Here is an 11,622-nt window from a genome sequence, read left to right as displayed (position 1 = left end):
AGATCAAGTCCAACCCTTGAGCCAACACTGCCATGGTTACTAGACCATGGCACTAAGTGCCACATCCAATCTCATCTTAAAAACCTCCAGGGATAGAGAATCTACCACCTCTCTGGGCAGCCAATTACAATGTCTGATTACTCTCTCTGTAAAATATTTCTTCCTAATATCCAACCTAAACCTCCCCTGGCACAGCTTAAGACTGTGCCCCTGTGTCCTACTGCTGGTTGCCTGGGAGAAGAGACTGACACCCACCTGGCTACAACCTCCTTTCAGGGAGTTGTAGAGAGTGATGAGGTCTCCCCTAGGACTCCTCTTCTCCAGGCTAAACAGCCCCAGCTCCCTCAGCCTCTCCTCATAGGACTTGTGCTCAAGTCCCTTCACCAGCCTTGTTGCTCTTCTCTGGACCTGCTCCAGCACCTCAATATCCTTCCTGAACTGAGGGGCCCAGAACTGGACACAGCACTCCAGGTGTGGCCTCACCAGCGCTGAGTACAGGGGAAGAATCACTTCCCTGGTCCTGCTGGCCACACTGTTCCTGATCCAGGCCAGGATGCCATTGGCCTTCTTGGCCACCTGGGCACACTGCTGGCTCATGTTCAGCTTCCTGTCAATCCAAACTCCCAGGTCCCTTTCTGCCTGGCTGCTCTCCAGCCACTCTGTCCCCAGCCTGTAGGGCTGCAGGGGGGTGTTGTGGCCAAAGTGCAGGACCCGGCACTTGGCCTTGTTGAACCTCATCCCGTTGGAATCAGACCATCTCTCCAGCTTGTCCAGGTCCCTCTGCAGAGCCCTCCTGCCTTCCAGCAGATCAACACTTCCCCCCAACTTGGTGTCATCTGCAAATTTGCTAATGGTACACTCATCTAAATCATTGATAAAGATATTAAACAGAACTGGGCCCAACACCGATCCCTGGGGGACACCACTAGTGACCGGCCGCCAACTGGATGCAGCTCCGTTCACCACCACTCTCTGGGCCCGGCCCTCCAGCCAGTTCCTAACCCAGCACAGAGTGCCCCTGTCCAAGCCTAGGGCTGCAGCTTTTCCAGGAGTGTGCTGTGGGAGACGGTGTCAAAGGCTTTGCTGAAGTCCAGGTAGACACATCCACAGCCTTCCCCTTATCCACCAGGTGGGTCACCTGATCTTAAAAGGAGATCAGATTGGTCAGACAGGACCTGCCCGTCCTAAACCCATCCTGGCTGGGTCTGATCCCTTGTCCATCCTGCAGGTGTTGTGTGATTGCACTTAGGATGATCTGCTCCATAACCTTGCCAGGCACTGAGGTCAGGCTGACAGGTCTGTATTTCCCGGATCCTCCTAGCTGCCCTTTTTGTGGATTGGTGTGACATTCACCAACTTCCAATCATCTGGGACCTCCCCAGTGAACCAGGACTGTTGGTAGATGATGGAGAGTGGCTTGGTGAGCTCTTCCGCCAGCTCCCTCATCACTCTAGGATGGATCCCATCTGGTCCCATAAACTTGTGAGGATCCAAGTGGCTCAGCAGGTCTCTAACTGTTCCCTCCTGGATTACAGGGGGGCTATTTGGCTTCCTGTCTCTGTCTACCAGCTTCAGAGGCCAGTTGTCCTGAGAACAATCTGTCTTACTGTTGAAAACTGAAGCAAAGAAGGTGTTAAGTACCTCAGCCTTTACCTCAACTTTGGTGACTATGTTCCCCACTATGTCCAACAAAGAATGGAGGTTTTCCTTGCCCCTTCTTTTGCTACTGATGTATTTGTAGAAGCACTTCTTGTTATCCCTAACAGGAGTGGCTAGATTGAGTTCAAATTGTGTCTTTGTCTCTCTAATTTTCTTTCTACATGAACTAACTATATTCCTAAACTCTTCATGAGTAGCCAGCCCTTTCGTCCACAGTTGGTAAGCTCTCTTTTTTCTCCTAATTTCCTTCAAAATCTCCCTGTTCAGCCAGGCTGGCCGTCTTCCCCACCAGCTCGCCTTTTAGCACACTGGGACAGCCTGCTTCTGTGCTATCAAGATTTGTTTCTTGAAGCATGTCCATCTCTCCTGGACCCCTTTGTTTTCAAGGGCTGTTTCCCAAGGTAACCTCTGAATCAGCTTTCTGAGTAGGCTGAAATCTGCCCTCCAGAAGTCCAGAGTAGAAGTTTTATTGATGGCCTTCTTTGCATTCCTGAGTATTGAAAACTCTATCATTTCATGATCACTGTGCCCCAGACGGCCTCTGACCACCACATCTCCCACCAGCCCCTCTCTGTTTGCGAGCAGCAGGTCTAGCAGGGCCCCACCCCTGGTAGGTTCATTTACCAGCTGGAGCAGGAAATTATCCTCTATACACTCTAGGAATCTCCTAGACTGCCTCTTCTCCCCTGTGTTGAGTTCCCAGCAGACATCCAGCAGGTTAAAGTTGCCCATGAGGACAAGGGCTGGTGATTTTGAGATATCCACCAGCTGCCTGTAGAATAATTCATCACCCTCATCATCCTGGTTGTGTGGTCTGTAACAGACTCCCACCAGGATGTCAGCCTTGGCCTTCCCCCTGATTCTGATCCACAGGCACTCAGCCTTATTGTTACTGACTTCAAGTTCTACAGAGTCAAGAGACTCTCTAACATACAGAGCCACCCCTCCCCCTCTCCTACCTTGTCTATCCCTTCTGAAGAGCTTGTAGCCACCCATGGCAGCACTCCAGTCAGGTGAGTCATCCCACCACCTTTCCGTGGTGGCGACTACAGCACAGCTTTCCTGCTGCACGATGGCTTCCAGCTCCTCTTGTTTGTTACCCACGCTGTGTGCATTGGTGTACGTGCACTTGAGCTGGGCTGCTGATTTCACTTCTAACTCTGGCTTTCACCCTCAGGCTCATCTGTGGAGAGCCTGGTTTCAACCTCTTCCCCCTTCAAACCTAGTTTAAAACCCTCCCTGATCAGCCCTGCCAATTTATGGGCTGGAGTCCTTTTACCCTTGCTAGATAGATGAAGCCCACGTGACTCTAGCAGGCTTGGTACCATAGAATTTGCCCTATGATCAAAAAACCCAGAATTCTGCTCGTGGCACCAATCCTTTAGCCACCTATTGATAAGATGGGTTTTCCTACTCCTCTCCTCATTCATCTCTGCTACTGCAAGAACTGAGGCAAACACCACCTGTGCTCCTGTTCCATTAACTAACTGACCCAGTGCCTTGATGTCCTTAAATACTGCAGACATAAAAGAATTTAAGAGGAAACAGGCTTTATATTTACTTTCTCTCAATCAAATCAAAATGAAAGCAACCACAAAAATGTCATCCTGGTACTCTGGCAAGTGGCATTAAATATCAAAACCACACAGGCAAAAACCAGTGAACACTGTGTGTGCACAACCAAAGCTTCTGGTACCTCTTCAGCAGACAAAACCTCCATTTTTGGGCTTTGGGGATTACAAAGATATGAACACTGTGCTGTGGACAGGTAATTTGCTTAGGAAAATATGAAAAAAAATGGCACAAAATGTTACAATTATTTGCATGGCTGCTGTCTTGCTCATTTCTCACCTGGTGCCTGGGTACAGGTGAGCTCCCAATGTCAAACTGGAATGTCAAACTGGAACAAACCTAAAGCAGTGAAAATTTAAACAGGTGTGGCCACTGTCAAATTTAAGTGATTTTGTGGGGGAAATACTGCCTTATTTATTTGGTTGAAACATATTAAACACCCTTTTCCACTGCCTACAAACCCAGTTGGGGATCTTAAGGGCAGCTGATCCTGCTTAGACACAAACACATAAAATTCCAGGCTGAAAAAGAACAGACAACACATTTAGCATTTCAGCAGAGCAAGTTGCAGAACAACTGGGACCTCATGCTGTGGTTGACCTGTAACTATATCAGCAAACGAGGTTAATTTTAAATTAAAAGTAATACTGATTTTTTCCCCCTGGTTTTGTTTCCTGAACAGTGGCTCTTAAACGGCGTTCATCAATTATTTTTACCTGCAGTCAAAGCTAATTGTTCTTAAATCCGTGCTCGTTTTAAGTGGCAGCGATGCAGTTTAAAAGACACTTTGTGCACATCTCCCTCTAGTGGGCTCAAAACCACGGAAAAACGACAAAATACGGCCATTTACCCAGGGAGAGAAAAGTATTAAGGATAATTACTGAAGAATATATAATATCTTTTATATAATATATATAACATAGATATCCTTATAAGATCAACTCAAGACCACCAGGATTGGAGATCTAGTGCAATGCTAAAAATACAAGAAACAGAAGACTTACTTGAGGGGGAAAAAGAACATCTTTTGGGTTTACAAACATTTATTTAAACTGCTGAGTAGCATCCTCCAACAACATAGTCCTGGACATGTGCTCTGTGAGCCTCCAGCGAGCAGTTTGCCTTCCCTCATCACACCTGCACAGGGGCAGCAGCTCCTGGGACCCCTTCCAGTCCTCAGGTAAGACCCCACCTGCAGAGCTGCCTCCAGCTCTGGGGTCCAACAGTAAAGGGTCATGGAGTTGCTGGAGCGAGTCCAGAGGAGGCCACGGAGATGGTCCCAAGGCTGGAGCCCCTCTGCTCTGGAGCCAGGCTGGGAGAGCTGGGGGGTTTCACCTGGAGAAGAGAAGGCTCCAGGGAAACCTTAGAGCCCCTTCCAGTGCCTAGTGGGGCCCCAGAAGACCTGGAGAGGGACTCCATCCCATGATGGAGGAACAGGAAAAGGGGGACTGGCTTCCCATTGCCAGAGGGCAGGGTTAGATGGAATACTAGGAAGAAATCCTTCCCTGTGAGAGTGGTGAGGGGCTGGAATGGATTTACCAGAGAAGCTGTGGCTGCCCCATCCCTGGAAGTGTCCAAGGCCAGGATGGACGGGGCTTGGAGCAACCTGAGCTAGTGGAAGGTGCCCCTGCCTATGGCAGAGGATGGGATGGGATGAGCCGCTCGCAGCCCCCGCCCCCCTGACACGGCGCGTTCCCCTCGGTCCGGGGTCCCCATCTCCTTCTCCCCCCGATCCTGGTCCTGCTCCTTCATCTCTACCTCCATCTCGGTCCCGGGGGGCTCCCCCTCCTCTTTGGTCTCGGTCCCGGTCCCGGTCCCGGTCCCGGTCCCGGTCCCCCTTCTCCTCCTCCTCCTTCCCCACCACCATTCCCCACCTCCCCCTGATCCCAGGGGCTCCACCTCCTCCCCACCACCAGTCCCCCTCCTCCTCTTCCTCCTCCCTCTTCCGTATCGTCATCACCCGGCGCTGCCGGGTTCTGCTCAGCGGCGAGTCCTGCTCCCGGGACCCTGCGGGACTCCGCGGGACCCCACATTTCATTTCCACTCCCCATTTCCACCTCCTCCATCCATGACCCGCTGGGCGCGGCGGAACGTCCCGACCGGGGCGAGGGCGCTGGACGCGACCCCCTGGGAAGAGATGGGGAGGCCGGGAAAGGATGAGGAGGAGGAGAAGGAGAGGAGGAAGAGGAGGAAGAAGAAGGAGTATGTGAGCGAGGACGTGAACGGGTTCTTGGCGCACCGGAAGCAGCAGCAGCAGCAGAAGGAGGAGGAGGAGGAGGCACTGAGGAAGGACTGGCGGCGGAAGAGCAGGAGGGTGAGGAGGCAGGAGAGACGGAAGAACGCCATGGTGAGTCCTGTGCCACGCAGAAGAGGGACGTTCCCTTAAATTCTTATGTTTGATCGGTCTGCCAAAGCCTTTGGAGGGCTCACAACAACACTGTGCAGAATAACACCCTTTGTTAATATCGTTGTGACAAGTTCAGGGATTGCCGGTGATAGTGTCTGGCTGCAGAGATGTATTCAAAGCAATTTACTAATTCAAAACGAAATACGAATTCAAATCAAATTCTAATCACTAATAAGAGCTGGCTGGAGGTAGTGATTCTGCACACACAGAGCACGGTTCTTACCCAGGGAGTCCCTATGGGGCAGAGAGAGGTTCAGTTCATCGACTGATCCCAAAAGTTAGACTGGAGTCTTCCCAAGCTTCTCCTCGTTCTTAACATACTTTTATACTACTTCTTTATGTTTAGGGGGAGCTTGAGTGACTTTACTCACACAGCTTAATCAGTGAGGGGTAGTCATACCTTGAGGGTGGGTATCTCAGTCCAGTACCTGAGGTGGCTTTGTAGTGGGAACACAGTCAGCCCAAGGAGAGGGATTTCACCAGGGCTGCTGATTGAACAGCGGGACATGGTCCTTTATCTCACTTGGTTTTCAGCTGCTGTGTGGCTTATCAACTAAAAGGTACCATCAAGTTCCCTCTTTTGCAAGGGCTCCATGGCAGCCATGGGGTCTCCACCCTCCCTTTAGTCCCCCTTGGATTGTGTTGTGTTGGGGGGGGGTCAGTCCAGGGGGTGGCAACCCTATTATCCGCTATAATTTCCATACCATTATCTTATTACCTCCAGTCATTTTCCCCCAACGTTGTTAAACCCCCAGGAAAACCCCTGTGTGGGAGGTGCAGATCCCTCTCCCTGTGCCGGTGCTGCCAGAGGGGCTCAGTGAGGAGCTCAGCCCTCACCTCCCAAGGGGACACAGCATGTCAGGTGAGGCTTCAGGTGAATAAAGTGAAGTCCCTGGAAGTGTCCAAGGCCAGGTTGGATGGGGCTTGGAACAAGCGGGCAGGTGTCCCTGCCCATGGCGGGGGTGTTATGACATGGGCCTTAAGGTCCCTTCCAGCCCAAAGCATTCCATGATTCCATGGTCCAGGGCGTGCAGTTGTCAGTGGGTGAATGCCCCAAACAGTGTGTTGCTACTAAAGGGAGAAAAATGCCCATGATAATGTGGTTTGATGGCACAGAGCACTCACAGTTGTTGTGTGGCAGAGCACAAAAAGTCTCCTTTCATGGCTGTCTTTCCCTGAGGAGAAAATCCCTTGGTGTGTTTGCCTTTTAGGCCCTGTAATGCTGGGATTTGCAGGTCTTTAGTTGCCACTCACAGAATCACTGAATTTCTCTCTTCAAAGGTGTGTTTCCACTGCAGAGAACCTGGGCACGGCGTGGCTGACTGTCCTGCAGTCCTTGAAAGCCAAGACATGGGGACGGGCATCTGCTACCGGTGTGGATCCACGGAACATGACATCAGCAAATGCAGAGCCAAAGTGGATCCAGCCAGTGGTGGGTCTCAGAAATTTGTGGAGGAACTTTGGTCTGAGTTGTCTGACTACAGAAACAGCAGCTTTTTGTGTTAGTAATTTAACTCTTGCAATATGATAATGAGAAACCTGACGTGTTTTGTACATAAAGTGAGTAAGATATTGTCATCACACTGTGTTCAGTCTGTGGCTTCACAAAGGTTTTGATGTGCATCATAAACCCTTTGGGATTTTGCAGGGCCATTTCCATATGCAAAATGTTTCATCTGTGGTGAGATGGGGCACCTGTCCAGGTCGTGTCCGGATAATCCCAAAGGACTGTATGCTGAAGGTGAGTGTGCTGATTTACTAAATTAAGTAAAATCTAATTTCTGTGTTGTTCTTACCTGATACAGAGCAAAGTAACATTGCAAGTGAATGAAGACTTGACTAAATGGAATTTCTGTGTCTTTTTTGGTGAAAGCAGAGTAATTCTAGGGAATTCATTGTCAATTAATTGCCTGGGGATTTCTGTTTTAATTGTAAGCTTAGAGTTAAACAATGAGATGAGGTGCAAAGTGTGAGAATTTGCTTGTGCTTCAATATCAAGAGATACACAAGGAAACAAAATCATGTTGTAGTCAGTGTATATTTACATGTACATGCACCAAATTAGGTGGTAAAAATATACTGTCACCCTGTTAAGATTTTGGGAGGTGGCAAATCACAGGCTCTCACTAGAAGAAGGATATCTTCGGTTTGAGTGACTTTAATGAGAAATAGGATCTAAGTTTGAAGGTTTCACTCAGATTCTGCTCTTCCTGACTTCCCTATTGGCACCAACAACCAGCAACCTGTTTCCCCAATACAAACGTGGTGTCTGGCAAATTCCAAAGGGTGATCTTGCAGCACAGTGGAAGTGGGAGAAGAATCACTTTGCTTTCAAATGTTTGGATTAGGAGTAGAATTTAAATTTCATATCTCAGTTCCTGCCATTGGATTACCTACCGCTCAGGGGCTCCTGTCAACTTCAAAAGTTCCTTTGAGTATGAATTTTGGCAGAATGCAGCTGGTTTCTCAAAAAGAGAGCTTCCAACAAATCAGAAATGGTATGTGGTTCTGTACAGAGCAGTACACAAGCAGATCACAAGCAGCTCTGCCCCTCAGAGACATGGAGGGAGGCATTTTGTTGGGTGGTTTGCTGGTTTTTGTTTTCCTTGTGAATAACAACTTTCTCTGTGAACAGGTGGGGGCTGCAAACTTTGTGGCTCCGTGGAGCACTTCAAAAAGGACTGCCCAGAGAAACAGAATGCAGGTGAGCTGCAGGAGACTGACTGTGGGGTGGAGTTTGAGGCCAGCAGCGTCCATTTACTGGTTTGCCTTACCTCAGTCAGGAAAAAGGGTTTGGGAGAACTTGGAACAGCAAAGGTGACCTTTCTTTGGGAATGAGTGCTGATATTCAGAGGTGTGTGGAGGAAGGCAGCGAACTGCAGTGCAAAACTAAGATAGTTCTTGTTTAACAGAAAGTTATCTTGTGTGTTGCCAAAGGTGATATGAGATAATCTGCATTTTTTTGGCCAGTGTTTGTGCTGCTGTTCATAGCTTGGCAGCTGTGTAACTCAGACTGGCTGCTGATTTTTGATGATTCCAATGTGAGGTGGTGGAAGTGAACACAGTGTCAGGTGCAAGGTGGTGGTGTGTGCAGGCAGGTGTGTCAGGGATGGGGGAGAAGGAGGAGACAGGATGTGTGTCCAGTTGGATCCACAGCTAATAAGCTGCTTTCTTACATGTTCTTCAGTTTTCCAATGTGGGTGTTAAAACTATATAAAGCACCCCAAAACCCCACTGTGCTCAGGGAGGCAAAAGCATCAAAAAAGGGTTTGAAGAATGATTCTGTTACCACTTGAAGTGGTGACAACATCTGTGATTTTTTCTACTTAGTTTTTATGGTGCTTAGAACTTCTGGGTTAATAGTAAGCCACTTTGGTGAAATTTATGAAAGAAATATTTATGGATGCAGTAGAGGCATTTTCTGTATCTAATCTTACATATATGATATTGTTAGATCTGTTACATGAAATGTAGCATCCTAGGTGCATGCTGCTTAGCCAGCTTAGAGTGGGTGGGGTTGAGTCTGAAGAGAAGTTTCTAACACAAAAAGACTCTTAAATAAATTTCCCCAAACTCATCAGCAGATAGTTGGGCAGTGCCCACCCAGGTGACTGCTGCGTTGAAAGCCTGTAAACAATTCTTTTCTACCTCTTTCTGCTTAAGTTTTACATCCACAATGAAGACTCGCTAGTGCTGTTCAGTTTGTCAAGGGAGATCTTTGTCCTTACATTGGTGTTTCAAAACTGGTACTGCTGGTTAAAAACGGTTGAATTAATTGGAACTGTGACACCGTTGGTAAGAACTGTGATATTCTGTGAAATCAGTTTGCATCATGCAGAGTACTTTTAGACTACAGGAATAATTACAGCTGGCAAAGAAGTTTAGGCACTGCAGCCTTTAATTTTTTCATGTGGGTTTATCGGGCCTGCTTTAATATAAACTTGAGTTTATCTGTGTGATACTCTTGGTATGATTTGATTTGTTGCCCTCGTGGGTCCAGCCTTGCCCAGGTGTGAAGGTTTGATGCTGGCAGTGCTGAGCCTTTCCCCACCCTCTGTGTCTCCCTGCAGAGCAGCTGACAGTTGGGCGATGGGTCTCTGGAATGAGTGCGGACCATGAGGAAGTCACTGAAGCACCAAAGCTGCAGAAGCCAAAAGCCAAAGTACCCAAAGTTGTGACTTTTTGAAGGTCTCTTGGCCCTTCACTGCTGCTTTGCTGCAGAAGAGTGACTACAGAGAGCTGGTTCCAAAAAATCAAGCAGAGTGCTGCTGAATTGTTATTTTTTTTGTCTCCCTTCATTTTTCCAGTTTGCCTCCCAGACTCGTCTAGCTCCCTGAAAAGCTAGGAACAACAGAAATACACCAAGTGGGTATTTTACTAAAGGGATTCTGGGTACTTTTTAAAGGTTCTTGTTGGGTTCTGGCTTGGTTTTGCCTTCTCCTTTTAGGAATAACTGATTTTTTCCTCTGTATGTGCCAGCTTGGCACATATGTAACTTCTTGTGGTGAAGTTACAGGTAAACCCTATGGCCTGTCTAGCTTGGGGGTGCAATTCCTGCTACTCGTGGTTGTCATTAACAATCATTAACTTGATTGTTAGTGCGTGTTGGATTGTTTATTTGTTCAGTAACAAACAGAATCATGCCCTGCCTTTGATACCTGTGGTGAAAAACACCTGAAAAGAGCTGGAGAACAAGTGAGAAGTTTGCTTAGTTTCTTTACTTTTTTTCAAGGAAAATGCTCAAAAATCTTCATTGTTTCTATCCCTTGGCAAGTTGGGAATGTATACTACACCTCCTGCTAGCTGGCAGACCTACTGTTTTTAAATGGAGACTGCAGCCTTAGAAAAACTGAGGCATATTAAAGAAAAGTTAGGAAAACAACTCAAAAGAGAGTTCTCGCAGCATGTTGTGCTACTGGAGAAGAGCACCCTGAGCTCCTCTCACGAGCTTTTCTTGAGGCAAAAAACAAATATGGGGAGTTAAATTGTGTGGATATATTTTATATTTGTACATGTTAATTATTTTTAATAAAAATGCTGCTAAAGAATATAATGGTTAGAGCTCTTATTTTAGGTTTCCTGGTTCTGCTGTGGAGACAAGGGCACACTAAGTTGACTGAGATTGGGGCGTGTATATTCAGTTTGTATTCATTAGAGCACACATTTAAATGGGGAAGGAGAGTGGATGTGAATGAAATCAAGAATTAATTACAGAGTTTTAATTAACTATTAGATTAAAGCTCAAAGCTTCTATGTGACATTTTGCAATGGGCATCCCAATGTTACCCTTTCTATTCTATGAATTAAATATATTGTCCAAAAAGCATCTTTTTAGATAATTTCTCAGCTCTTTGGCTTTGTAACCTATTCTTTTATGCATAGGAACCTGGAGCCACAGACTTTCAGTGTCCTAGCGTTGCCAGTACATCCGAGTGAGGGCTGGTGTAGGCAGCGGGGGTGAGCCGTGGGTCAATCTTCAACTCACTCAGAGCAATCCTCAGTAATTGCTGGACAAAACTACACATTAAATGCACACACTGATGATTTCACAGAGGTGGGTGTAGCTGAAGAAAGCTGTTTGAAAAGCAGCTGTAAAAGGTGCTGCATGTAAAGGTGTAAATAAATGTACAGTGCTTGGTGCAGGCAGCATCCAGGCTCTGTCCCCACTGCCTGTGTTCAGAGCCAACATTAGGTGTCTCTCTTCACCAAAAATTGGGATCTTGGAGGCTTCTCTGCCCAGCCCAGGGCCTGTCTGCCCTCACCTGCACCCTGCAGGACTTGGGGAGCTAAGCTCCTGGTCCTGGAGGGATCTGGGCCTTCCCAGGGCCAGCTGAGCCAGGAGGTGACAAGCAGGGCCTCAGTGGCTCCCATGTCCTGGGGGGGCTGTCCCTGCTCCCCAGAATGAGGAGCTGCACTTCACCCTCGTGATGACCATGCTGATCCAAAATCAGGATCTGGGTCTGTGGATGGTCCTCCAGAGCCAG

At 47.9% G+C, this 11,622-nt stretch overlaps 1 protein-coding gene across 1 annotated transcript; it reads left to right on the top strand.

Moving 5' to 3' along the window:
* The first annotated feature begins 5,195 nt into the window (after positions 1–5,195).
* ZCCHC9 (zinc finger CCHC-type containing 9) lies at positions 5,196–10,686 on the top strand. The gene is made up of 5 exons (XM_027742669.2): positions 5,196–5,578; positions 6,920–7,070; positions 7,287–7,379; positions 8,274–8,342; positions 9,709–10,686. Exons 1-5 carry the CDS (start codon positions 5,300–5,302, stop codon positions 9,822–9,824), a joined length of 708 nt encoding a protein of 235 aa, XP_027598470.1. The 5' UTR covers positions 5,196–5,299; the 3' UTR covers positions 9,825–10,686.
* Positions 10,687–11,622: the final 936 nt, after the last annotated feature.

Source organism: Pipra filicauda, unplaced genomic scaffold (assembly GCF_003945595.2).
Source record: "Pipra filicauda isolate LSUMZ 115617 unplaced genomic scaffold, ASM394559v2 scaffold256_size1097316_pilon, whole genome shotgun sequence".
Taxonomy (NCBI): Eukaryota; Metazoa; Chordata; class Aves; order Passeriformes; family Pipridae; genus Pipra; species Pipra filicauda.
This window is presented reverse-complemented; position numbering and strand designations above follow the sequence as displayed.

Excerpts from the sequence above, each read along its gene's own strand:
- ZCCHC9 (XM_027742669.2), top strand. The coding sequence starts at position 5,300 with ATGACCCGCTGGGCGCGGCGGAACGTCCCGACCGGGGCGAGGGCGCTG. Across the intron at positions 5,579-6,919 it reads AGAGACGGAAGAACGCCATG|GTGTGTTTCCACTGCAGAGA; the intron begins GTGAGTCCTGTG and ends CTCTCTTCAAAG. Across the intron at positions 7,071-7,286 it reads CAAAGTGGATCCAGCCAGTG|GGCCATTTCCATATGCAAAA; the intron begins GTGGGTCTCAGA and ends GGGATTTTGCAG.